The sequence below is a fragment of the Naegleria lovaniensis genome (assembly GCF_003324165.1).
Source record: "Naegleria lovaniensis strain ATCC 30569 chromosome Unknown tig004, whole genome shotgun sequence".
NCBI lineage: Eukaryota > Heterolobosea > Eutetramitea > Acrasida > Naegleriidae > Naegleria > Naegleria lovaniensis.
Window position 1 is genome coordinate 634401 of NW_025407826.1, and position 26843 is coordinate 661243.

The following is a 26843-nucleotide window of genomic DNA, read 5'->3' on the forward strand; positions in this document are numbered from 1 at the left end:
ATTGATTCACAGAGTTCGAGAATGTCAAGTACACACACAACAAATGGAATTTGTAATCGTGTTGTTGTCTATCGGCGATCAGTGAAACTCGATGATGTAACAGAGAGCGCTTGGTGAAAGGGGTTCGGTCAAAACGTCGCGCACAACAAGAATTTTTTTGTTGGTTGAAATGACAGCAACAGACGTCGATCAAATGTCAATAGTGATATGTATTGTGAAATTTGATACAATTAAAGAGATGATCGTAATTTGTTGTTTGTAAATGAATTTTACAACCCCTTGTGTTGGAAACGAACCCCAGTTCCAAGTTGTTGTCAATGATTCAAACCAATGGGATGTTTGAATGCTTCAAAGAATACAATGAATGACGACTCTCTTGTCATCCCCTCTATTCAATTCTAGAATTACTGTATTAAAATGAGTTGTAACTCAAAATTGCACCAATCGCTTCATGAAGGGAAAGAACAAGAAAAAATGTTCAATGACTCCTCATCACCCTCTTCCAATCTTCATCAAGGCAACCACATAAAGACAACTTGTTGTGGTTACCATGATAATGAGGGTGCTACATCTTCTTCATCCTTGCATGGAGTTGAGGGAGACGAATCATTCAATCATCATCGGAATGTACTACTTTCATCGGATCAACAAGAAGCAAGCCTTGATTCAGAGGTTTTTTTACAACAGAATCATTCTGCATCATCTGGTAATCATAATGATGATGATGATGATAGTATGATAAGAAGGGTTTTGAAATTATTGAATTTAACTCCAGAGAGATTTCCGAGCGAAAGGCTTGCTTTGGTTGAATTGAAACATGTGTTTGATATGAATGAGGAACCTTTTGTCATTTTGAACAAGTACCTTCTTGATGACAATATATTTCTTCCCAATAATAACGACGATACTAATAGCAGTAATCAAGTTGAAAATGGTTTGAACAGTCATAGGAATGGAAAGCATGAAAAGATCATTTCAAAGCAAAATTCTGAATATTTACAACAAATTGGAAGAACATTGAGTTATATTTTGAGTCGTGTTTTTAAGGAAAAGAAGTGTTATCATCGAAGAGATTTACCAACAATATGGATTGAAGCTAGGAAATTGTTTTTTGATTATTGCAATGAAATTGATCCATCTTTGGACGACTCGACTGTTCCTGTTGAAAATACGCAAGCATGCAATAACCACAGCAACCACACGAAAACATCGGAATTTATGGATGGATCCCTACCTTGTCATGAGGCTTTGAAATTATCGTCACAATCGCTACTGGATTATTTGCGAGTTGTCAATTTGGAAAATTGCTGGAAATTATATTGTGAGGAATTGTGGTGTCGACTCTACCAATTTACTGACTATGCAAAATTTAGTGAGGTTCCACCTCTAAACACAGCACAAGGCGTCAACCAAGAAACCAAAACACAAAGTGCAAAGTCTTTAGAAGAAATTATGCAATTCATTGAAAATGACTCTAGTGAGACGAACAAGAGCGTTGAAAAGATGAGCAAAAAAGAGATGAAGCGACTGAGAAACAAAATGCTCAAGGATGCTAAAAAACAAAACAAAGCAAGTTCTAGTGATAATAACGCAGAGAATTCTGATGACAAATCTGGTATTTTGCAACAAGATTGGCTCACAAAAAAGAATGGATTCTTCATGCCAAAACAATGTCTCGACAATGTGAGATATTTCGTGTGGGGATATCATCACGCTTTTGAAAGTGATTGGTACATGAAGGACATACTCGATTTACACTTCTCTCAAGGCAGTAATCCATTTTCAAGATACAACAATATTGTTCTACTCGATTTGGATAATGTGGGACAGTCCATCTTCTTGTTGAGAGAAAGAAACTTTGATTATGGCAAAGATTGTCTCATGATTGGAATTGCTGGGCCTAAATATTCCACGTCGCTACGAGTCTCTGAAGAAGTTCTTCGTGAGAGAGAGTCCAGCTTGCATTTTGTTAAAATTAGAATGCTCGAAGAGAATGGTTGTATTGGAATGAACGCTTTTGAAAAGTACTTGTTCGATTTCTATGATAGAGGTTACTTCAAAAAGTATAAGGACGCAGCAGATTACTTGCTAGGTTGCTTGGCAGGAGCGTTGCATCGTGTGACAGACATACGGACAAGAATTTTTATTGTTAGCAAAGATGATGGATTGAGGCACATTCAAAAAAGTTTAATTATTAGAGGCAGACATTCCTATTTGGTGACCTCTCAAGAATCTTTAATGTACACTCTTGATAATTATTTATTTTCAAACTCTGCACAATGGGATCGGTTGAGTCGCGAGATTGAACCAACCTTGACAAAATTTCATTCATATTCTCTCGATGATCTTGCATCGACAATTTCAGAACAAACCTCTAGTCACATTAACAAGAACGAATCGATCGATATTGACGAGTTGAGTGAGTCCAAAGTGAGTGATGAAGAAAAATTGCGGGTCTACAGTAGCACTACTGGAGTTTCGTTCGATCGAGAAGTTCATGAAAAGATTTTGGGCGATTATATTCTGGAATATTACGAAAAACAAAGTGCTGGCACTCCAATTCGGTTAGATTCGATTCGAATTAAGGGAAGACGGTAAGTCGTCAGTATAATGATATTGTAATATTTACAGTATGACCATCTATTTATTTTGATCATAACTTTGATACATGACCTGTGCGACCTGTTTCAATTTTCTGAAACCTTTATTAAAGGTTTTCATATCAAGGATGGCAAGGCATTGGTAAAGTTTTATTCCTTCCTCATGTCGATATTACCATGTTAACAGAAATTGATGTTAGAGGTTGTAGAATTGAAGATGACGGAGCCATTCAACTTTTCGAAGCAGTTAAAAAGTGTCACTGCTTAACATTGATCGATGTTGGAGCATGTTTTTTGACAGACAAGTGTGCTCGTGCCATTGCCAGTTATTTATCGAGCGAGAATTGCTCTCTTCAAACATTGGATCTTCGATGGAACTCTATTGGAGCCAAAGGAGCGAAAACCATCATGGACTCTCTTGAATTCAACACCTCACTCACTGCTATTTCTTTTCGATTGAATCCTATGCAACACGTTGGTGCAAAGTATGTCATACGAAAAGCACTCGAGTATGCTGCAGGTGAGAGATTTGGTATCACTGTCGATGTCAGACAGACCTGTAAGAATGATGACTTGGGTTTTATTTTCCATGACATGTACGAAAATGCTGTCATTGACAATGGTAAAAGAGGACCATTTGCTGCGCCAGTTGTTTTAGATTTGTGTGGCAATGAAATTTATCCAAATGGCAGCGTTCATTTGGCAAATTTTTTGAAAAAGAGTTCTCTCAATAGCGCGCAACTTCATTTCGAAATTACACAACTCATTCTTGACTACAACAATTTAGGAGATCATGGAACTGAAATACTAGCAAAGGTATGTTAATTTACATCTAGGAAGTGAAAAATTTCCAAATCTCAAAATGATATCTTGTCACATTTTTCCCAAATTTTTACTAATTATGATTTGACGCTGCTTGTACATGTCATGACTAATGACAATAGGGACTGATGCACTCCAAGTCAATTCTTGTATTGACTCTAGGAAGAAATTACATCAATGAGAAGGGTGGAATTTGCCTCGCTGAATTCCTAAAAACCAATCATTCACTCACTTACTTGGATTTACAAAAAAACAAGATTGGAGAATTGGGAGGATTTGCCATCGCGAATGCACTTCGACAAAATCAAGTATTAACACATCTCAATTTGAAATCCAATTACATTGGAGATTGGGGAGTTTTGGCATTTGCAAACATGTTCTCTCCATTGAATTACATTTATCAGAGACAGGTCAGCAACATCGATGACACACTCACATCTTCTCAACAACAAGACTACAATTCAACTCTCATTCAATTAGATTTAACAAATAATAGAATGACCAACACGAGTGCCAAATATTTAGCTGAATCTTTGAAAGCGAACTCTTCTCTCTGTAGAGTCAATTTCAGCAACAATCCAGACATGCTCTCAGATTCAATCATTAATCTAGTGAAAGGTTTTTATTCACAACCCACGAGTGAATATCAAGATTTAAATTGTGGTTCATGGTGGCTCGAACTAGCCGATTGTTCTCTCAAAGATAAGGCCATGCAATGTTTGGAGAGGTTTTTACAAAAACCACTTTCACATTTATTCATTAGCGGAAATGTTATGGGTGACGTTGATTATTCACACGAAGTTCGTTCCATCATTCAACAATTTTATCCATACAATGACATTTTTTCTGATAATAATTCCATCATTTTCATGAATAACATGTTTCATCATTTAGCAGAGTCATTGATTTGTGTGGATTTGAGATCATCCTCAATTGGAGATGACGATTTACCATTATTATTTAATGATCAATCCATTCTGCTCGATCGATTGCATTCAAAAAGAAAAGCCTCAAATATTTACTACTTGAATCTTGCAGGAAATAATATTACTCAAAAAGGAGGAGCACTTCTTAAACGAATGCTCCAATACAACACCTCAATCACGTGCTTAATTTTGAATTATAACTCACTGGGCGATGTTGGACTACGAGACATGATCGAAGGCATCGCTGATGGCCAAAACCACACCCTGACAAGTCTTTCCATCCGCAAGAATGACATTACCGATGTTGGAGCATTGTTGATTTCAGAGTACATGAAAAAGCAGAAGGAAAATGCAATGATTGGCTCGTTTGATTTAGAAAGCAATCTCATTACGGATGTGGGCGCCGAGTATTTGAGTGCTGGCATTTCTGATCCTGACTATTCTGCCATTTACTTTTTAAGTGTTGAAAGAAATGCATTGACAGGAACTGGAAACAGGATTCTTCTGCAAAGTGCCTCTCGAAAATTGACCTCAGATACAAATTCAGGCATTTTCCAAACCATTCACTTGAGTGTGTAGGGTCAATGAACCTAGGACCAATAAAGACGTGTTTCCTCACTATTTCAATCCAAAAATGTTTTTATTATGATGTAAAAGACTCTTCCAATCGCCCTGATGACGCAAAATATTACAGACAACGGGACAGTAATAATTTACTGTTGTTAAAATATTCAAACGGAAAATGCATTGAATCATGATGATGCAAGTAAATAGTGTCGATGCAAAATTGTAGTAGTGGTGGTTCATAAATGATGATGGATGGTGTTGTATAAAAAGCAAAGTTTCAAATTGCCACAGCATGATGATGATGGTAATAAATGCCAATTCACATGATGATTTAAAAATTAGAAATTGATTAATTGTCATCACGATGAAGAAAATATTACTTACAGGCCAGATACCCAATTCATTGTAGGAGAGAGTAATCTTGTCAATAGCACTGACATAGGCAGCAGTACGGAGATTGACATTCTTCTCACGAGAAGTCTTGATGATTGTTTGCCAAGCTTCATGGACAGTTCCTTCCAAACCAGAGTAAACAAAGTCTCTCTCGGATGAACCATGAGTGAGTGCTTGATATTCGGATTCCTTCAATTCACGACCAGTCAACAATTGCAAATGACGAACCATGTCCTTCTTGCCCTTCTCTTCAGCCTTCTTTGTCAAACGACCGAATTGAACGTGACCCAAGTTCTTCAACCATTCAAAGTATGAAACAGTAACACCACCAGCATTACAGAACAAGTCTGGAATGATAATGACACCTTGCTTTTCCAAAATTTCGGAAGCACCTGGAGTAGTTGGACCGTTGGCACCTTCAGCAATAATCTTGGCTTGAATCTTGTGAGCATTCTTCAATGAAATTTGACCTTCCAAAGCAGCAGGAATCAAAATATCACAATCACATTCCAAGATTTGTGTAGCATTTTCAATGACAGTCTTGCAACGAGGATAACCCAAGATGGTCTTCTTAGCTTGGACATAGGTCTTGACATCAGTCACGTCCAAACCATTAGGATCATAGACTGCACCATCTCTTTCACCAATACCAACAATGATGGCTCCATTCTCTTCAAAGAATTTGGCAGCATGATAACCAACGTTACCCAAACCTTGAACAACAACTCTCTTTCCTTCAATACCAGTCTTCAAACCAACACTCTTCATCAAATCAGCATCGGAGCAAGCCTCACGAACCGAGTAAAAGACACCCAAACCAGTAGCCTCTGCTCTACCTCTGATACCGTTTTGTGAAACAGGCTTACCAGTAACAACACCAAAAGCATTGATATCATTTGGATGGAAGGTTTGATAAGTGTGAGCAATCCATGACATTTCTCTTGGACCAGTACCATAGTCTGGAGCAGGAACATCGATAGCAGGACCAATCACACCACGTTGAATCAATTCAGCAGCGAAACGACGAGTAACTCTCTCAATTTCCTCAACAGTGTGAGCAGAAGGATCAATACAGATACCTCCCTTTGCACCACCGAATGGAACATCAACACAAGCACACTTGAAAGTCATCAAGGAAGCCAAAGCCATCACTTCATTTCTGTTGACCATCTTATCGTAACGGATACCACCCTTGGTTGGGAGTCTGTGGTGAGAGTGTTGAGCTCTGTATGCACGGATAGTTTCCACGACCTTTCTACCGTTCTTATCAATTCTCTCATGAGGGATGATGAATTCATAGACGCTATCCACCTCCTTGATGAATTGCAAAAGACCAGGTTCATGGAGAGTTGAGTTAGCAGCCTTATCAAAGTACAACTCTACTTGTTCCAAGAATTTTGGTTCATTGGAATCATCACTGGCAGATGAACGGATAGCACTTGTGGAGAAACATCTCTTGGCTACGGCCGATGATGATCTATTGTTGAGTTGCAACAGCTTGGAAGCAGCGTTCTTGAGCATTTTATGATGAAAGAGAGCAGTGTCGAGGGATCTAGTTGGTAATTTTTTAAAAATCGTCTAAAAAATTTTTTTGATTTTTCAAATGATGAAACCGTTTTTGTAGAGTGGAACAACTGCAACGGGCCATGGAGAGAGCATCATAGGAACAGAGAGATACGAGAAAAATATTACAACCAATATTTAGGTAGAGAATGAAGCAAAGATGACAATGTAGCATGGAGTGTTAACTCTACATTGACTGGGATCATTTAAAGAAACGTCGCGAATAAGTACAATTTTGGTCCTGACGCACCGAAAAGAGCGTGATGCAAAGTTCGTTGGCGTTGTAAACTTTAGACCAAGGGATTTTGAAGGATCATGAAAATCCAATCAATTTGGTTCAATTTTTATGTACACACCCACCAATTCCCACCCCACTTAACTGTACTTCCCTCTCTTTGTGATTCGTTGAGTTAGTTCTTTAAGAGAAAATGACTCGAGTTCAAATTTTCAAAGCTGACAAATAACAACATGAAAATAACATAGTATAAAAACACATTTCAATCATAGTTTTTTCAAGCCTCAAAATACTTTGAAACCTTCATTACATTCCTCTTTCAACTGGCAAACTTTATGCAAAAAATTTCGAAACCAGAGTTTTCTCGAACTCACACCATTCCCTTCATCCACTTTTGAATAAACATCAAAAAAAAAATAGCTAACTTTCGATCCAACCGTTTCATCTAACATGCTGTCTTTGTCCAATCATTCATCAAGAAATGTTTTCAACATGGAAATTAAAGAAGAAGAAGAAATTACATCTCGTTCGTTATTAGAGTCTTTTAGTTGTAAGAAATCGGATGCTTTTCAAAGTAGACAAATCATTCAACGAGATTCCTCTTTAAGAGAAGTCAACTCTCGGAAAAGTGCTTCATCCTCTTCTTCATCCACAACTACCTTTCAAGCCTCTAAATCCGATTCAAATAATCATTTACAATTTTCCAAAAATGGAATTCAAAAGAAAAAATCAAAGAGAAACGCATTCACTGCCACACGTAATTCTGTAGCTTGTTTAAGCATTTCTTCAAATAGAATTACACATACATTGAACCATGAAAAGAGACTAATGGATAGAATTAAGAATTTGCAAATGCCAAGATTGAATTATGTCACCAAACAAAAAGGTTGTAGCGTGGAGAGGCCTGTACAACAAGAGAAATCACAAACGAATTCCAATCTAAATTTTTCAAGCACCCATATATCAACCAAATCAAAGATAGGTTCTGTACGTTCAATAATAGATGTAAATGCACAAAGTCAACACATTGAGGAGGAAATGGACAACTTTTTAGAAGAGGCAAACCAAGAAAACTCTGAAGAGCAAAACAACGAGCATGCTTGCAATGTCGAGGAACGGAACAATGAGCACGATACATTCATGGATACACATCAAGATGAGGAAGAGTTGGAGCAAGAGACGAGTGAAACATCACCAAGTGAGCATGATGGTTATGAAATTTCAGAAGATGAAGATGACGATCATCAAATTCTCAACAATCACTCACTCTCATCAGATGAAAGTGATGATGCTTCGAATAAGAAAATTTATGAAAACAAAAAACAAGTACTTGTAAAACGAGAAGGGCATAATGACATGACTTTATGGGTACGAATGGATATGTCATTCCATAATTTTAAACGTAAATTGTGTAAACGCTTGGGTTTGAAACCTTCTCGTCAAATATTAGAAATATTTGGAGAGCCTCAATTTGAACACAGAAGGTTTATCACTGTGGAGGATTTGTGTCAACTGTTTAACGTTGGCGACACTCAACAATTAGAATGCCAACTTTGTCCTATTGAAATTGAGGTAGTAGATGATTAACATGAAAACATGCTTCCTCATAGATGAAGATTTACCAAGTTCAGGTAATTGAAAACCAAAATTTATTGCAATAAATTATTCAATTTACTTTATAATTAGATCCTCTTTGGAGATCAAAGCAATTGTTGATAGAATCAATATCAGATTCCATCATTTTGATGATCATCTTCTCTTATCGATAAATCTTAAAGTTAGGGCTAGCCGTTTTTACAGGAGAGCTTGTTATGTTTGCATCCACTGTAATGATTGGAATTGAAAAACTCGAAGTACTGCTTTCACGATTGTGCATGTTGAAAGCAGCAGCTTTCAGCATTTCTTGTCTCTTTTTGAGAGATCGTTTGAATTGAGTTTGAATGTGGTGATATTGGAGTGTCTCAGTGGCCAGATCTAAAGCAACCTTGTCGTCGTCATCTTTAACGGTAACATCAGCTCCAAATTCAATGAGAATTCTCACACATTCGGGATAGCCTCGCAATGAAGCCTGGTGTGTTTACAGTAAACCATATTTAAACCAATAGTTAGTGATTCCATTTCATGAACATGTTCAAGTAGGGGAAAATATAAATAATATTATTAATTAATATAATAACAACTCCTCAAATAAACTTACATAATGTAGTGCTGTTTTTCCAGTACTATCTTTCAAATTAATATTTGCTCCATATTGCAAAAGAACTTGCAAGACAGAGACTTGTCCTTTCGATGTAGCAAAATGTAAACTCGACCAATGATGTGATGCCTCACATTGCTCGTTCACAAATCTTTCCTGTTCTGATGGTGTCAAATTTGTGTTTGCCAAAATATAGAAAACTGTTTCATCATGACCATTTTCAGCAGCCACCATTAAGCAATTCATTCCTGTGACAGGATCTTTCTCAAACATATTGGCTCCATATTTAAGTAAAAGTGACACTATATCTGTCAGGCCTAATGAGGATGCCAGTATCATGGGTGGGCTCATTGGACTCACGGCTGACAAGGATCCTGAATTTTGATGAAGCATGGGAGAAGCGCTGGTACTCGAGTTTTCACTCGCACTCGATCCGTTGCTCAATGTTCTGGCGTGTGACAGTCTTGGTAGATGTAAATTGTGTAAAAATCCATGTTGGTGATGATGAGAGGAGTGAGAATTGGTATTTTCATTTTGTGACAAGCTATTGGAGAGGAGAGGAGATTGAAGTTGGAGAGCTCCTTGCTGTAGTAATAATTCGCATACTTGGAATTGATTTTTCTGAATGGCCAAATGAAGAGGAGTAAAGCTAGAGGAAGGAAGAGTTGCATGCATTGAGGCTCCATTATTGAGAAGAAGAATGCACATTTCTGTGTTACCATTTTCAGCAGCTGCATGCAGACATGTTTTTCCAGTTCTGGTAGGTTCATTAGGATTTGCATTCAATTCGAGTAAGAGCTTGGCTACTGGTAAGTGATTGTTTTCGACCGCTCTGTGAAAGGAGGTAAACATAAAATATCACCGAGAAATAAGAATGAATTGGAGTATGGAATCCAGATCATTAAAATGATTATGGTTGGAGTGGGAATGCTACAAATACATGTAGAAACACATACCTATAGAGCGCTGTACATCCAAATTCATCTTTTTCGTTAATGGAAATGGTAGTTACTTCTACCACTAGATTTTGAACAGTTTCAATATCGCTGTTTGTGTCGATTCCATTCATATATATATTGATATCGGAATTTTGATGACGTGACCATCAAATTAATACATAAAAATTGGAAATTCATTTCATCAAATGTCAAATCGTGATAACAGTATTAGTATTCTGTAATCATCATTACAAATCAACATACCCGTTAGATGCTGCTTTTGAAAGCTTGTTAGCTTCAAAGGAAAAGTTCTTGGGTTCTGAATAATCCAATAATCGTTCCTACTTTGAAAGTATTCGGAAAGTGATCAGTTGTAGAGGGAGAGGCCAATATTTAATAACAGAAGCATCATCATCAAAAACAATGATCATGTATGAATATATATATTGGTTAATTCAATCCGATCTATCCATTAGCAGATACTAACTTTTGATGGAAAGATATAAATTTTCAAACATTGAACACACTGTCCCATATGTTGCTATCGTTAGAGAAATGATGATGATAATAAGATGATGGTTGAATAATCGATGATGAGTAGAGAAATTTCAAAGAATGATCTCTACGCGATGCCACGTGGTTGTTGTTCTGTACAATCACGACGTTGTGATAATGATAAACCGTAATCAAAATATTCGGAGTTTTGTGATGGCGCACGTATTTGTGATTGGATGGCTTGGTCTTTTGTTAAACTGAGTTATTGTTGTTGGTGTTGTTGTTGTATTGGAGAGTTCATTCGGATGATTCTCGTGTGTTGGTGCGTGAGCTCACAAGTGGGATCTGAAGAGTCAAATTTTTTAATTCGAATTCAAAAAAAGTCATCGTCAATTAAGGTAGTAGAGTTGTCGTTGTCAATTAGAAGGAGAGTCAACTTGCCAAGCCTCTTCGTCGTCATCATTGCGGTCTTGATCTTCATTGTCCTCTGGCAGCTCTTCGTGGTGTGGAAGAAGACCTAGCTCTCGAATGTGTAAACGCTTGGCCCATCCTATACCGAGTGACTCCTCGAGCTTGGCTAATTCTTGCTTCTCCTCTTGGGAAATTGTTCTTACATCAACCTGGAAATCTTTCAAGGTTCCCCATGAGTCACCAATTTGACACTTTACACCGAGAGGTACTCTCAGCTTGCAGGTGGTCTCCATGATACTCTTCACACACCATGTGAATATTTTCAGACTTTCCTCCTTAACCTCAAAGAGCAACTCGTCATGTATTTGAACAAGCATGTAGGCTCTCATTTCCTTTCGATTGAAATGTCTCATAAAATTATAAATACCAAGCATGACAATTTTCATAATGTCGGAGGCTGAGCCTTGACTGACAGTGTTGAGAGCAGCCCTTCTCGCCGCAGCTCTACAGGAAGAATCTGTCGAGGCAATATCATGCATAAATCTCTTTCTATGAAAGAGTGTGGTGACCCAATGCTTTTCAACGAGAGTAGCTTCCACCTTATCTTTAAACATTTTGAGGTGGTGATACTTTTCAAAAAATTGTTGCTTGTATCGTTCTGCAGCTTCTATTTTGTCTTCACCTGGTCTCAGTAATTGATCTTCATTTTCGCTGTTAAACATTTTCTCAGAGAGAGTTGCAGCTCCCATGCAATAAGATATTCCATAGATAATTTGTTTCACCAAGCTTCGATAAGTCTGAGGAATGACCTCTCCTTCTGGTATGTTCCAAAAATTTCGTGCAATCTCTTCGAAAATATCTCTTGATTCGTTCTTCAAGATTTCAGTAAGAGCTGGATCTTTTGAAAAGTGAGCCAGAATTCTCAATTCTATATTTTTGTAATCCACCGAGAGCATGGTAAAACCTTTTCTAGGAATAAAACCACTGCGAATGCTAACTACAATATTCTCATTTAAATCTCCACCAACTCCAAAACGTGGATTCTTGATGGTAATATCCTTTGGAATGTTTTGAAGATTGGGATTTTTAACACTCAATCTTCCAGTTGCAGATGTTGTTTGCATTTGAGATGCAAATATACGATATTCTGATCTGTTGGCACAGAATTTGATATCATTGGGCATGTTTTGAATGTGGTGTGTTTTGATATTCAACAAATATCGGTACTCGCTAATGAGTGACATAATATGGGCCTTATCAGGGTACAGCTTTTTCAACTTTTCCAAAATTTCCTTGTTTGTTTTTCTCTCAGTCCCTCGCATCTTGAGTTTATCAAATAAAAGAAAGGCAACATCATCATTGTTGCAAGTTTTGATGCCTCTTCCATCGAGAACTTGAAGACTATTAAGCTCACTGTCAATCTCTTGTAGCCGTGCGTCAATAATTGAATTGTTTCGTTTGATCCAGTCATAGTCAAACCGAATTCCATTCTTCTCCATTGTGCTGAGAACTTTTACAAAGCTCATCTCAAACTCAAACATGCCAGACAGGTTGTAGCTGTGGATACGCACTGCTAATAGCGCAATAATGGGCCAACACTGAGCGGCTGTCTTGACAATGACATGGTCGTTGTTGCTCGGTGAAAACAAAAATTGTTTGGAAGGAAAGCACTTGACATAAATTTCCTCTAAAGAATTCTCATTTTCCGAGTCATCAGGGTATTGAACCCACTCTGCAATCATCACGTCCAAAATAGGATCTCTCACTATAAAGTTCCAACACTGTAGTAACTTTGTTTGTTGCTTCTTGAGGGAATATGTAATTTTCTTACGAGAGCCATCCGAAAATATTTTCTTGATAAGATCCTTTCTCTTTTCACTTTTAGAGAGATGGATAAAGTAAGATTTGGATGGAGCGTTTGGATTAATTGTCTCACAGCTATTGTTCATCAAGACAGTTTCATGTTCCGTGTTGAAACATATTGCCAACGCTTTGACAAAATATTGGTCCCTGTTCTTAATAAAAGAAGTGGGATTGTCTTTTTTCTTTTGAAGTCCAAACTCGAAGCAAAATGAAAATGCAAAGCAGGTATTCCAATCATTTTCAAACTCCAACAATTTGCTGTCATCATCTGACTTAATTTCAATAATAGCATCTTCTTTTTTCTTTTTCGGCTCAGCTTTAAGGCGAGACTTTTTCTTTCGTTTGCCCATATTTTGATCTGGATCTTCTTCACGTCCATCAATCCAATCACGTGGTAGAACATTTTGCTTGACAATTTCCTTTGCTCCTTCAACAATATCAAAGGCTCTGGACTGCTCTCCATTTTTACAATGTTTTGAAATGATGCTCTCAATGATGTAGGGATCCTCTTCTGCAACCTGGCGTATGCACTTGTATCCTTCTTTGAATAATAGCCTTGCAGTAGAGGAGCCAACAAAGGGAAGTTGAACAAGCGGTACAAGATCTTGAGGCACTCCACACAATAGCATTTCCTTAATTCTTCGAAAAGAGTCGAAAAAAATGGGGGAAATCGAAATGTTGGATGAAAAAGTCGAGAGCACGGATGCTTTTGCGGCTGCATCTCGCTGAATAGACTGAACGATTCCTCTGTGATCCACACTATTATAGTATGTTGTGGAAATCCAATCGATTTTGCATTCTCGTGTAATGTCAAATAAAATAAATGTTCTTCTCAGAGCATAGATATAATTTTTCAATTTCAATAGTGGGGTCTTATCAACCATATAATACGCAATGGCTTCTTTAAATTGAGAAAATCCAATATCTTGCTTTTCAATAAATTGTCGGAATTGTTTACGTGAGTGACCTATTTCCATGATTCTCTCCGCATCATCTCTCAACCTGTCTTCGTTGTTGTATCCTTCGGGGACAAAAGAAGCAAGTAAGAAAAGAATACCCAAATCGTCTGCTAGATAAAACCCTTGTTCACATTGTTTCATAGCCGCATAATATTCTAGAGCTTCCTGTAAGCCAATATTCGACACTTGTGTTGATTTTCCAAGATCGGTACAAACAAAGGATTGTGTTTTTTCAACCCATTCAATAAATCCTTTTTCATGAAGAAACAATCGTGCATTCTTGGACAATTGCTGAATCTCGTGGGGTGTTTTACATTTTGAAAGAAAAGTACAACTTAGGAATCGTTCAATATCATCTGCAGTCTTAATAGTGCCAGTAGAAATATTTTCTAAAAGAGCCCTTGAAATTTGCTTCTCATTGAGGCATGAAATCATTGAGGCAAAGTTCGATGATAGTAACTTGTTTCCTTGTTCTAGAGAAGGTACGAAAAGATATGATTCGCCAGTGACGTCAATTCCAGCTCTACCAGCTCGTCCGGATGCTTGTTTGTATGTGGCCATATCCAACACATCTGTTCCCATGCTTAGAGATGTGATAATGACACGCCTAGCTGGTAAATTTACTCCCTAATGAATGTGTTCGTTTGAGTTTACGAGAAGAAATTATCATTGAAATTATGTGTCACTACTTACTGTTGCTAAGGTGGTTGTACATAGCAGTACTTTGATCATTCCATTCCTGAACGAAGATTCCACAAGTTTCTTCTCTTCCATCGTGAGCGAAGAATAATGAAAGCCAACACCATGCTCGAGGCAAATTTTCAAGTCAGGATCCAATCCAGACGATGAAAAGCGTAACCTATTGATTGCTTCTTGCCTCTGTTGCTGTAAGTGCTCGGTTATGGTTTCTTGAAAGTATTGCGTTGCAATAAATTTGGCGTATGATTTACATTTGGCTTTAGAACTACAAAATATAAGGGTTGAGAAATTGGTGTCAAGTAGGGAAAGTATGAAAATGTTGAATCTGTCTGGTATGACTCGCATATTGGCATTGATCGTTGGTTTAGGTAATTCGCGCACAAACGAAGTGTCTCCATTCATTCCACGGCCTACTTCATGCGAGGTAGTTTTTCCCCTTGTCTTGTTATACACATTAAAAACTTTTCCATTGTGAACGAGATATTCGGAGAGTGGTACAGGCCGATAATCAGTGACGAAGAGGTGTGCATTCAAAAAATTAGCCAACTTTTCCACATTGTGTAACGTGGCTGACATGCCAATGATTTGAATTTTGGGCTTTAGGTAAACAATTTTTGTGAGGATGAGCTCGAGTATGTAACCTCTATTAGGATCAGTGATGTTGTGAAGCTCGTCAATAATGATGGCACCAATTTCATCTATTTTTCCAGAAGAAATAAGACCATTAAGAATACTGTTAGCTCGTTCAAAAGTGCAAACCATGACTCGTTCATCGTCGTCATTGAATGAGGCAATTTCAGAAATTCGGACTGCCTCAGAGTGATAAGGATTTGCTTTCCATCCAACATCCTTAAATTTGCTATTCAAATCCAAAACTTTTTCCTCAATAATGGCTTTAAATGGCAAAATGAAGATTACCTTTGATTTGTCTTGTGTCAATCGTCGTACCATGACAATTTCACTCACTAGTGTTTTACCACCACTGGTTGGAGAGGAATAGATGAGATTTTGACCTTCCAAAACTCCTGTATCATGTAATAAACTCACCTGCCAAGGATAAAGTGTGGTGTGTTTGTAATTGTCTGCAATCTGCTCAGGAATGTAATAGTAGAGCGAAAACTTGTCTGAAGCTGTGAAAGAGGTGTTGTGGGGAGCATTCTCTATGGCTTGTTGTAATTGCTGATTTTCAGATTGCGTCTCGTCTTGCCACATGATTTCCTCCAAATCAGCCACGTCAATTGGTTCTTCTGAGGCTTGTGTGAGGGTGTATGAGGGAGGAGGAGGAGGCTGAGGTATGTTTGTTGAAGTGCTAAAAGTAGCGTTCCATTGAGGCTTAGAGATTGTCTCTCCATCATTCATTAACATGTCTGTATGGGCCGAGGTCTCCTCCGCATACAGAAGAGCTTCCTCAAAATCGTCATCAAGCTCCAAGACAAATTCTTCTTCTTCTTCATTGGAGGCACCATTGGATGTACTGACCGTCATGACGGTGTCAGAATGAAATGTTGTCGACCCACCAGTGGCATTCTCCACAATGATTGGTTGTTCATTTTCAAATTCGCCAAGATCCAACTCCACATCGGAAAGTTCATCCACAAACCATAAATCATCCAATTCTTGAGATTCTGTCGCCTGTGTTGTTGATACTACTACATTTTCATGTTTTTGAAAAACACGAGAACCATCATTGTCATCTTCTACAATCTCGCCCCCACTCTCCGATGATGTTTGGCTGAGTGGATGGTGTAAATTTCGCGAATATATATTGGCTTGTTGTTGAATTTTGAAATTAGGTGCTGTATGAATGGAACAAGAATTCGTTGTCGAGGATGAAACCCAAGATCGAGTTGAATTTCCACTCAGACTGCTTATTGGCGTCGTGATGGCAGAAGCTGGTGAAGAAGAAGAGAAGGATGAAAACGAACTCGTAGAGCGAGCAGAAAGAGGCGTTTGTGGTATTTCCCTTCGGAATGGTGAAGAGGTGGTTGTTTTTGGAATGGTACTAGAATCATGAGAAGTGGTCTGATTGGTGGTCTTTTTGAAGTGATGGTGTTGTTGTTGCAAATTTCCAGAAGAAGGTTTCATGTTGTTGATGATGTTGAGGTTCCGAGTTAGGTTTTCATCATGATGAATTTTTTTCTTGCTGGAATTGGAATTTTCATTGTGGGAGGAGAGTTTGGCTTGTGGCAACTTCCTCTTAATTTAAATGGTGGTGTATTTTGCAATAGGTTTATGTAACAACTTGTTCATTGAACCTTACGTTAATTGTTCATTTAAATTTATTAATCAAATTAAATTGTAACAAAAAATGCAAAAACATAACGAAATGATGCTGCAAGAGGAGGATGAACACTCTTCGGAAGAAAGGATGGATGATCTTGAAATCGAAGAAGAAAATTTTGATGAACACTCTCCTAACAGCAATAACATGAATTTTGGACAAGAAGCTTTTGATGAGGAAGAACACAATGATGATCAATACCATAATAATGATGCGGAAGAACACAATGATGATGATCGATTTATGGATGAGGCAGAAATGAATAGACTCATCAGAGAATATCATAAAAACAAAAAACATCCACTCGAGCATCAGCAGCCTCAAGATGAAAATGAATTATCGGAATTTAATGTCATACACGCCACCAATACTCAAAATTTAATAGAACAAATTACCAGAAATAAGATTTTCAATTCCGTATATTACAAGGAGGAATGTTTTGGTCTCAATGCCGCCACTTTAATTGATAAAGCCATAGCATTGGACTCGATTGGAGGTACCTATGGCGGACATCGAAAGCCGAGTAATTTTCTCTGTCTTCTCATGAAAATGCTTCAAATTGAAGTTGATATGGAGTCAGCCATTTCGTACATTCAAAATGAAGAATTCAAGTACTTGACTGCTTTGGCAGCTCTGTATATTCGGCTTGTCGGATCAGCACTAGACATTTACCAAAATTTGGAACCCTTATATGCCGATTTTAGAAAATTGAAATTGAGAAATATTGACGGTTCTTGTAAAATCATTCACATGGACGAATATGTGGAAATATTATTGAATGAGGATTCTTTTTGTGACATAAAATTGCCCTTCCTTGTGAAGAGGACTGTTTTGGAAAGGAGAGGCAAATTAGATCCATATGTATCATCATTGGAGTTGAATGAAGATCTGAAAGCATTGCTTGAACAAAAACTGGGGGTGACTTCTGCAAAGAATGAAAGTATTCCACAACAACATGAAGGAGTGACCACAAGGATACCTGAATCCTCAACAGCAACCACAACGAAGGAAAAGAAATCAGGAGGCTTCAAACTCAAACTGAAAAAGCCTCCAAAAGACGGAAAAACCAGTGACGAAACGAGCTCTTCTCGTCAGCAAGGCAACAATGATCAGGTGCAGGAGGTTCTTTCTGTTGAGGCTACAAATGAATTACGAAAATCATTGGGAATGCCGCTGTTAAAATAGAGCAAAAATATTTGGCTACGATGTTACGAGCTCAGGACAATTCACTTTTATTGTAGCAGGCAAAGTGACGTTTCACGAATCGGCAACATCAACTCTACAAATTGGGCAAACTGTTGATTGAGACTCCAGCCAAGAATCGATGCAATCCTTGTGAAAGATGTGACCGCATTTTGGAATCCATTTCAATTCTTCACCCTCCTCAAAATCACACATACATGTGACACACATGTCACCTTGGCACACTTGTGGCATTTCCTCTTCCACAAACGTTGTTGAAACCAATTTCTCCTCAAATGATAAAATACATGTTGGTAAGCTCAATAATGCTGAACTGCAAACAGTCTTCTTTTTCACACCATTGTCTAATTGCAACAATAGTTCATAATCCTTCTCGGTTAATTCTCGAGTCGTGAGGGCGAGTAATACACTCATGTCCATACCACATTCTCGAGCCATATTCGACATTTCATGATGTTCCACTGAAAGAGCCATGGCTAATTGTAATTGTTCTTCTTCCTCACTTCTTGGTGGTGCAAAGTGAGCATGACGATATAGATTCGGAGCGCTCGAAGTGTTGTTGTTGTTGCGGTTCGCATATGAAATGGTAGGAGGTACATAAACTTTTGAGCCTCGCATTTCCATCTTGTCGTTTTCCTCCTCCAATCTCTTTTTATATTCTCTGTGGTGAATTCTTCGCTTTGGATTTATTCTCTGCTTCTTGTATTTGCTTTTCACTCGTTTCATGTCGTGATTTCTATGAGTGTTTTGACCTCCAAATATTTGACCATGATTGAGAATGGAAAATTCTAGTGAGTCGTCAACATTCAAATAATCATACTTGGATTCTAGTGTTGTTAGAATGGATTCATTATAGAAATCTTCCTCTTCATCTTCGGAAGAATGAACAAGATCACTGTCTGAAGTGAATGAAAACATATCCACTTCTTCTTCATCACTTCCGATTTCCCCATCCTCAAGCCATAATAAATCCTCATAGCATGATTCTAAATATTCATTCTCCTCGTCCGAATCTATAATAACAATGGTTTGAACATCATCCTCAAAGACTTTGTCTTGATCCTCGATCATGGTGGGCGCAGTTTTTGATTTTTTTTCAAATTGAATTTTAAAAATAGATGATGAAAATCAACATTGTTTTCCTTCTTGAAGTTGAACATTGAATTACCAATTTGAACTTGTACACTTTACAACTTTATTGCTCACCTCATCTGTGCCCACACTACTGCTGCATCAATTGACGAATGTCCAGCTTTTGAAGAGCAGCTCGACACAAATCTCTCACAATGGTATCCGCATCTTCATGATGGTTCATTGGGTTCGTTTGTTGTTGTTGGAGGTATCTTCTCAAAAGGAATAAACTTCCATTCAGATCAGAACAAAACATGTCATGCATGCCAAATACTTTTCGTTGAACATATTCACAGGCAAAGAGAGTGAATGGAAGTGCAGATTGTTTAAAGCTTATTAATACAAGCTCTGCAATAAATTGAGCTTCACATTCTTCATAGAGTTTCAAATGTTGTCCATGTAGAATGTTGAATAATAGAGTGTCCATGTGAATCAGTGTGGAGGTATAGCCATTCATGATGCATGTACAAATAATATCACTCATTGCATCAGAGTCTAGTAGAGTTGGTTTCGACTCAGCAATGTGTTGGATACGATCGAGTGCTAGTACATTTGTGGATTTGTGTTTGACTTGAAGTGCAAATTTGCATGCGAGTAGATCTTGATTCTTCTCAATCATGTAATTCACAAATTCATTGCCTTTCTGCTCAGAGAGCAATTCCATCTGTTCGAGTGCAATCTCTAACAAAATACTTTCCTTCTTGACATGCGTGATTTCTACGAGAGCTGTCAAAACTTTGAGGAGAAGAGTTTCTAAAAATTCTTGATGTTGCTTTCCCTTAAACCAAATTCTCAAGATAAAGCTCAGAGATCGAAATTGTGCATCAGTGGAGGACATGTTGACCAATTCTTCGAATTGTGTTGCAAATTCTTCACTAGGCGGTCTACATGAATGGAGTAATGTTTTGTGAGATGGGAAATTCTCTGCAACAGTATCACGAGTTTGATAGATGGCAAGGAGTGTCGTCTGATCATCCTCATGCTTATGACCAATGTTGGATTCATTGGCATTTGTGATTTCATTAGAGCTTGGCGAAGAAGTTATCGTTTCGTCATGACTAGCCACTCCTCCAGGAAGAGAAGATGAGATGATCACTGGCGAAGACGTGCCAGGAGCCTTTTTCTTAAAATCTCTCAAAATACGAACCAATGCGATTCGAGTTCGAACAGGTAAATCGTCTTGATCTTTGGCGATGGTATCCACATAATTCACTAGGGTGTTAAATAAATCTTGAGATTGCTGACTGTCTGAAGCAGCAGATTTGAGAATTATTTTCATATAGATACATCCCATTTTGGCATTCAAAGGTGGCCAATGAATATCAATTTCACCACTTTCATTGCTCTCCAAGTGTTGTTGTAAAAGTTTTTCTTCTTCTGCCTCATCCTCTGAGTCACTCTCCTTTCTAATTTCTTCAGAGTGTTCCACGAGACATTGCACAATAGCTTTGACAGTTTTCAAATAACATTGAGTAGTATCTAAATGGAAGAAGAGTGGAAGTGAGGTCAGGTCGCTCTGATCAGTTATATTAAAGGCATTCTTATATTCTTCTTGCAAATCCTGAAGAATATTGGTGATGCATGATGGATTTTTGGTGTGTACCATTGTCTCTGACAAGACATGCATTAAATCAATGTGATCTCTCAAATACTTGTCCCATTCTTCCAACAAGTATTCCAATTCTTGACGTTGGAAAATTCTCTTGGCAGATGACATTTTGAATATTGAGCTCTTGACCTCGTTTGCGAGAGAGGAGTCTTCTGAAATGCTCGTGTTCAACATGCTACGCATAAACGATAATCGAACAGCCAAAGGCATTTTGAAAGCATTGTCGAAAGAAACCTTGCTGATAAGAGTCTTGATATCATCCTGTGTCAAGAAAGAAATGAAAGGTAGTACAAGTTCTGCTCTTTCTTTTGGATCAATCTTTGCATTACTCAATGTCGTAGTAACAACATGTGAATAAATTTGAGAAGTTTCAACTGGCTTAATAGGTTTCAATAGATCTAAAATAGTATTCACAGATTTGTGATTGAGGATTGGTTTGAGAAGCTCTATAATTTGGCGAGTATCAGTTGATTCCGAAGTCAATGAGAAAAAGTCGACAACTAAATTTTCCGTTGAAAGAAAATCCACAAGGGCCTTTTGAGGTGTGTACTCGGAGAGATCCATATTCACTAACAGCTCCGTAAGAAAACTAATTTTGGGTAAATTGTACCCGGAAGTCACACGAGAATTAGGAGTCAATTTGTTTTTCACTATTAGAACAACCTCATCTTTCACACTTGTTGAAGAAATTTCCCTAATGAAAGACTTCTCTGAATCGAGAATGTTCTCCTTATTCAAGACGCAATCCAAGAAATTCAAATACAGCTTACTCGTATCCATACTCAATTTTTGAGCAATATTTAGAGCCGCCTTGAATTGATCCATATGTTGAGTTTTGGACAAGTCAAATAAGACATTCTCTCTATACTTTTCATCGGTAATAAATTGTAAACAGCTCAATGTTGAGGTGCTGAATATTGACAATTCGCTGAAATGATTACATAAATAGAGTAGACCATTATAGAATTTCAAAAAATGATTCAATTTTGATGTACACTCATTGGATTCAATTTCATTGTCCTCCAATGATTTTTCAATATCGTTCAAACTCATTTCATCATAATACTCTGTCAGACTTTCAGGATTTTCTAAAAGTAGCAGTCGTAATGCAAAGTACAGTGTAAATAATTCTATCAGCTTCTCTACTGCTGAAATTGGTGTATTTTGCGGTTGTGATGAGAGTATCGAGTCAAATAGCTTTTTGACACTGTCAATGCTTTCTAATGGAATTTTCAAGAGGATGGTAACAAAGGACATGATGTATCCATTGGTGAGTGATAATATTGCAAAATCAAGCAGGCTCTGTGTATTCAATTTCTCTGTTTCAGAGGTTAGAGTTAATTGGATTTCCATCAATTTGGACCTGAAAATCGTGTCGAGTTCTGTGGTTGTTGGTGAAATTCCAAAATGTGACACGAATGAATTTTCCCTGCATGAATAGTACAGAGGTGTTGTTCCGCTCACTGAGATGTTACTGAATAAATGCTCATTTTCTTTTGCAAGCTTTGAAAACATATCATGTGCGATGAGGATTGAATTGCTAAGAGAAATATCTTTTGTGGCTTCTGTTGCAGGAATACTCTTCGAGAGGAATTGGTGTGATTCAACAAGTTCATAAATAGAGAGCATTTCTGAAAGTTCTGATGATGGACAATTTCTCACAGCATATGCTGCCTATAGTTACATAGGACGGTTCAGTAATTGTGAAAATGATCATTTTTCCAAAACAAATGAGATGTGCTACTTACAAATTCCAGACGCTCCTCACTAGAAATTTTACATTTCGTGTCGATGCAAAGTTTAGCACAATGTTTGTATATACCGTTGTGATTTTGTTTCATGAGGGCCCGCACAACTTCTAAATTACCAGACTCCGCTTTTTGAAGTGAATCTTCGATGGCAAGCATCTTGACGTTCTTACGGTCATTTTCATTACCACCAAGAAGTCTACAAATTTTGTAAAATGTTTCCAATGTAGCTTCATCTGTTCCAGTGTGATTGTTCTCTATCAAATATTTGACAATGTCCATAATTGAGGACTTTCTCAAAAACAAGGCGGGTTGATGGTTAGAGAATTCTTTTCCAATTATTCTAAATGCTTCTAGTATGTTAATTTCCTTTGTCCACCGTTCTTCGTTGCTTGAAGTAACAAATTTTTCAGAAAGTAAACTTCGATGTAGAGAAATACATTTATCTGCAATCATGATTGATGAATCAGTAGGTTCAGTAGAGCTATTGATTAATTCTGCTGTTGCTTGATAAATAATTTCATCGGCATCGGTATAGGGTAAAATCATGTCACGTGTAACATACTCATAGGCAAGATGAGCATCTATTTTGAAAGTGCAATGAATTGATAGAGCTGAGATTTTACAAGTACTTACGTCCTGATAAGCAGCAATTTTTAAGGAATTGAGAATAAACTTCTTGCTGTGTTAAATGATGCATCACAGTGCCGTGAAGTGTCTTCAAATCTGAATACAAGCTTTGGAATGATTTGTCAGATGTAGCACCACTTTTAATACATTTCTGTGCCAACTCTCCGACAATTGTTTTTCCAACAACTTCAAATTCAGTACTCAAAGAAAGAGGTATAGAAATGGAGCTAATGGATAGTGTCAAATAATATTTGATGTTCTCACCAATACTACTTACTATTTTGACAAGACGGTAAGAGCAATAGTGTTATCTCGAATAGTATTAATATGTTGCTCAAGTTCTTGATGAATGTTTCCTGTTGGAAGAGAGTTAATAATTCTAATAATATTCTCCGTATTTTCCTGATAATTTTTACACGAGTAAATACATTCAACGGCTAGCATTGCAAGGACGTCATTATCGCTAAATAAATGTATCGCATTTGGTCCACTACAGTATTCAAATATTTTCGCACATTGATAGAGGAGATGAGGAGCAAGCTCTTGGAGCATGTATTTGTACAGTAGGGAGTCCTTGCCTGTTTTCTCTTCTTCTTCGCAATGGCTAATAAAGTTTAGTCCTTTGTTTAAAATTTGGGAAACAATATCTGTGCTCGTCTTATTAATGAGTAACTTGAACTTGTCGAAATTTGTTAAATTAGACTCGTATTCTTTCACGGAGAGTAACTGTTTGTTGAGGTTGAACAAGTTTCCTCGGTTGTAAATCATGAGGGACATAAAATTGAGTTCATTCAGTTTGTCCTCTAACCGCTTTACATTTCGCTTGATGCCAATTTCTAACAAGGATTCTGCATAACTAACCATACCTGACACGACATCAATTGCTTCTGCCCTTGAGAGATACCACTCAGTAATTTCTTGAGAGGAGGGATAATCTACTTGAGGTTTCTCCATTAACTTTTCGCTATAGTCTTGCTCCTTCCTTCTCATGAAAAGAGTGCTCCATTTAGTCATACAATTTCCAGTTTTTTCAACACCAGGTAATAAATCTTTATACTCATTGGGAGGAACTGATTCTGGTATACATGAAATAATATCAATAACGTCGTGAGGATTTAAATTCCTACTGACGCGATACGATTCATTGAAAGGCAAGCAATAAGAAATGATTGCTTTGAGTGATGAAAAATCTTTCATGGATGCTCGTTCTTTGGCATATGAAACAATATTGCAATCCCTAAAGTAGTGATATTGGTCACCTTTGTAAACTGTTACGAGTGTAACTATTTCATTGTTCTCAAAGTATAATTTGGATTTTGAAACATACCTTGTTGTGGGGACAAATCTAAGAACAAATCCAATCTGTCCAAATAGAGCAGTAATTTTCTTCGTGCTTCTAAAATTTCTTTTGCTTTTTCAGAGCAATTTTTTAATACGGATGACCTATGTGATAAATCTGTGCAATTAGTTTCTTCACTCAGTAGGGTATTTGAAATTGCAAGACCACACTCGAGGAGGTGTCTCATGACTTCTTCGTTACTTGCAATTCTGCACACACATTCATTGAGGATGTACATTTTGTCTGAAATCAGTTGTAGTTTTGCGATAGATTCTACTGAAATAACATGTCTCCTCCACATTTTCTTATAAACTTCATCCATGTCAAGGCTGAATGTTTTGGCTAAAGAAAGCGCCTCCTCAAGACTGATGTGTGTGAAAATAAAAATAAAGGTGTGAGTTTGCATGATATGGATCGAATTCATGACATAAGCATGAGATCAAATTCTTACAATAAAGAAACTTACTCTCCTTGGTGAAGTTTTTCAGAAAATTCCTTCTCTGGAGTTTTTTGATAAAATCTGTAAACTCTGTAAGCAAGTGAGAGAGTGGAAGGAATCATATTTTCTTCCTTCAACTCATCAGAAGGAGGTGCAACCTTTGGGAACAAAAATGAAAATAATGTACTAAATGCGCTCAATAAAGAGCTTTCTGAGGAGTTTTGAAGTTTCTCAGTAAGGCGTTGTTGCTCTTGCAACAAGAGTAATTGCTGATCAATTTTCAATTGTCTTGTATCATGTAAAACGAAGAGTATATCAATAAATTATTGATTGGAACTAATAAAAAAAATATTAAACCTACGTAATGTTTGGATCGTACTCCAACAGAAAGAATTTGCCATTATGAGCAGTTGAAATGAACGGTATGCCTTCGATGTCCTCAGTAACGTCACCATCACCTAGAATATTCTTTTTAGATGAAATTTCAATGACATACATCTCATTATTGTCATTACATAAAATTACAGAGCTTGGAGACCACCAATTAAATTCCAAAATATTTTCCAAGCTTGAGGAGGCAACTACTTGTGAATCATCAATGAAAGGGAAGGGAACACGATAGATGAAAAATTTCTTGGAGCTTGACAAAAATGCACAATATGATCCATCTGGAGAGAAGATCATTTTCTGTTTTGGAGAGAATAAGTCGTTCTGGTTTTTGAAATACTCAAGAGATATCTTTCGTCTTGTTGATTTTTTCTTCTCAGATGTTGGAATGGAAATAAATTTTGATCCATCTTCAGGATATTCCAAAAATACACATTCTTGTTGCGAGTTAGCAAGAACAATAGCGAGCATCTTTTCTCCATTTTCTGCTTCGTGAACATCAAACGCTTCAATTTGATTGGAGTACACATCAATTCTGTACAAATTAATTGTTGATACATCTCTTATCATGGGTATTTGATAAAGAGAAGAATCGTATTGAAATAAAATGTCGAATCTGTTGCTTATCAGAATACCAAATTTTGCAATTATATCAATGCAAGCTTTCAAAATAGAACTATTACATACCTTTCTGTACCTGCAATATTTAGCAATTTCACATTCGAAATGGCGGTTCTGAATAATGGGGATTTATCAAAGTGTAAGAATTTGCTCAGGTCTACTGATGCTAATTGTGATTTCAGATCAGAAGAATAAATTCGAATTTTTCCATCATCACAATTTGTCACAGAAACAAAATTGCTGGTAACACTCAGAATTTTTCTTGAGTCCATCCACTCCAAAGATTTCACACTTGTAATCGGCACTAAATCCTCGTTGTGTAGTTTGAGAGTGCTATCTTTGAGTGTGTACAGTCCTGTCGTCGTGTATTCAATGGACCAGTTCTGTTGATATTTTTCAATGATGGCTTGTCTGTAATTTACATTAGACTCATCATTTGTAAGCTTGTCTGACGACTTGATGTATGCTATTAGCATCAAATGCGATTCGAAGTCCAAATGTTCTTGGTAAAGTGCCAAACACTGCTAAACGTCCACGTACCATCATAAATTGTTGATATGAATTTTGCCAATTTCGAAAAGATAGGGCCTTTGCTTGAATCGTCATTCCGATCATCATTGGTAAGCAAAAAGTCTGTTAAAAATAATTTCTTTTTCATTTGTACGGATTGATCCTCCACTTCTTCAAACTCGTAGAGAGCAATCGTTTCACCATCGGAGTGGTTTGATGTGTTTTCCTTGTTCATGATGGAAGGGCTTGGATGAGCATGCATTTTTTTTGTGAGCGC

At 37.3% G+C, this 26843-nt stretch overlaps 8 protein-coding genes across 8 annotated transcripts; 3 read left to right on the forward strand and 5 right to left on the reverse strand.

The window, feature by feature from the left end:
* Nucleotides 1-474: 474 nt before the first annotated feature.
* On the forward strand, nt 475-4927 carry C9374_011497 (uncharacterized protein; the record flags this gene model as incomplete). Its single annotated transcript, XM_044687158.1, has 3 exons — nt 475-2594; nt 2714-3416; nt 3545-4927. The coding sequence occupies 3 exons, from the start codon at nt 475-477 to the stop codon at nt 4925-4927; spliced, it is 4206 nt and encodes a 1401-aa protein (XP_044554666.1).
* A 134-nt stretch (nt 4928-5061) lies between these two features.
* C9374_011498 (uncharacterized protein) lies at nt 5062-6829 on the reverse strand (the record flags this gene model as incomplete). Its single annotated transcript, XM_044687159.1, has 2 exons — nt 5062-5064; nt 5300-6829. The coding sequence occupies 2 exons, from the start codon at nt 6827-6829 to the stop codon at nt 5062-5064; spliced, it is 1533 nt and encodes a 510-aa protein (XP_044554667.1).
* A 727-nt stretch (nt 6830-7556) lies between these two features.
* On the forward strand, nt 7557-8693 carry C9374_011499 (uncharacterized protein; the record flags this gene model as incomplete). Its single annotated transcript, XM_044687162.1, has 1 exon — nt 7557-8693. The coding sequence occupies one exon, from the start codon at nt 7557-7559 to the stop codon at nt 8691-8693; it is 1137 nt and encodes a 378-aa protein (XP_044554668.1).
* A 172-nt stretch (nt 8694-8865) lies between these two features.
* C9374_011500 (uncharacterized protein) lies at nt 8866-10776 on the reverse strand (the record flags this gene model as incomplete). The annotated part of the gene is made up of 5 exons (XM_044687163.1): nt 8866-9174; nt 9304-10135; nt 10260-10349; nt 10506-10582; nt 10729-10776. 5 exons carry the CDS (start codon nt 10774-10776, stop codon nt 8866-8868), a joined length of 1356 nt encoding a protein of 451 aa, XP_044554669.1.
* A 376-nt stretch (nt 10777-11152) lies between these two features.
* On the reverse strand, nt 11153-16753 carry C9374_011501 (uncharacterized protein; the record flags this gene model as incomplete). The annotated part of the gene is made up of 2 exons (XM_044687164.1): nt 11153-14596; nt 14663-16753. The coding sequence occupies 2 exons, from the start codon at nt 16751-16753 to the stop codon at nt 11153-11155; spliced, it is 5535 nt and encodes a 1844-aa protein (XP_044554670.1).
* Nucleotides 16754-16976: 223 nt separating this feature from the next.
* On the forward strand, nt 16977-18134 carry C9374_011502 (uncharacterized protein; the record flags this gene model as incomplete). Its single annotated transcript, XM_044687165.1, has 1 exon — nt 16977-18134. One exon carries the CDS (start codon nt 16977-16979, stop codon nt 18132-18134), a length of 1158 nt encoding a protein of 385 aa, XP_044554671.1.
* A 72-nt stretch (nt 18135-18206) lies between these two features.
* Nucleotides 18207-19223, reverse strand: C9374_011503 (uncharacterized protein; the record flags this gene model as incomplete). Its single annotated transcript, XM_044687166.1, has 1 exon — nt 18207-19223. One exon carries the CDS (start codon nt 19221-19223, stop codon nt 18207-18209), a length of 1017 nt encoding a protein of 338 aa, XP_044554672.1.
* Nucleotides 19224-19374: 151 nt separating this feature from the next.
* C9374_011504 (uncharacterized protein) lies at nt 19375-26828 on the reverse strand (the record flags this gene model as incomplete). The annotated part of the gene is made up of 9 exons (XM_044687167.1): nt 19375-22566; nt 22641-23224; nt 23277-23497; nt 23548-24538; nt 24598-24974; nt 25076-25336; nt 25410-26057; nt 26123-26522; nt 26597-26828. The coding sequence occupies 9 exons, from the start codon at nt 26826-26828 to the stop codon at nt 19375-19377; spliced, it is 6906 nt and encodes a 2301-aa protein (XP_044554673.1).
* Between the last annotated feature and the right edge of the window lie 15 nt (nt 26829-26843).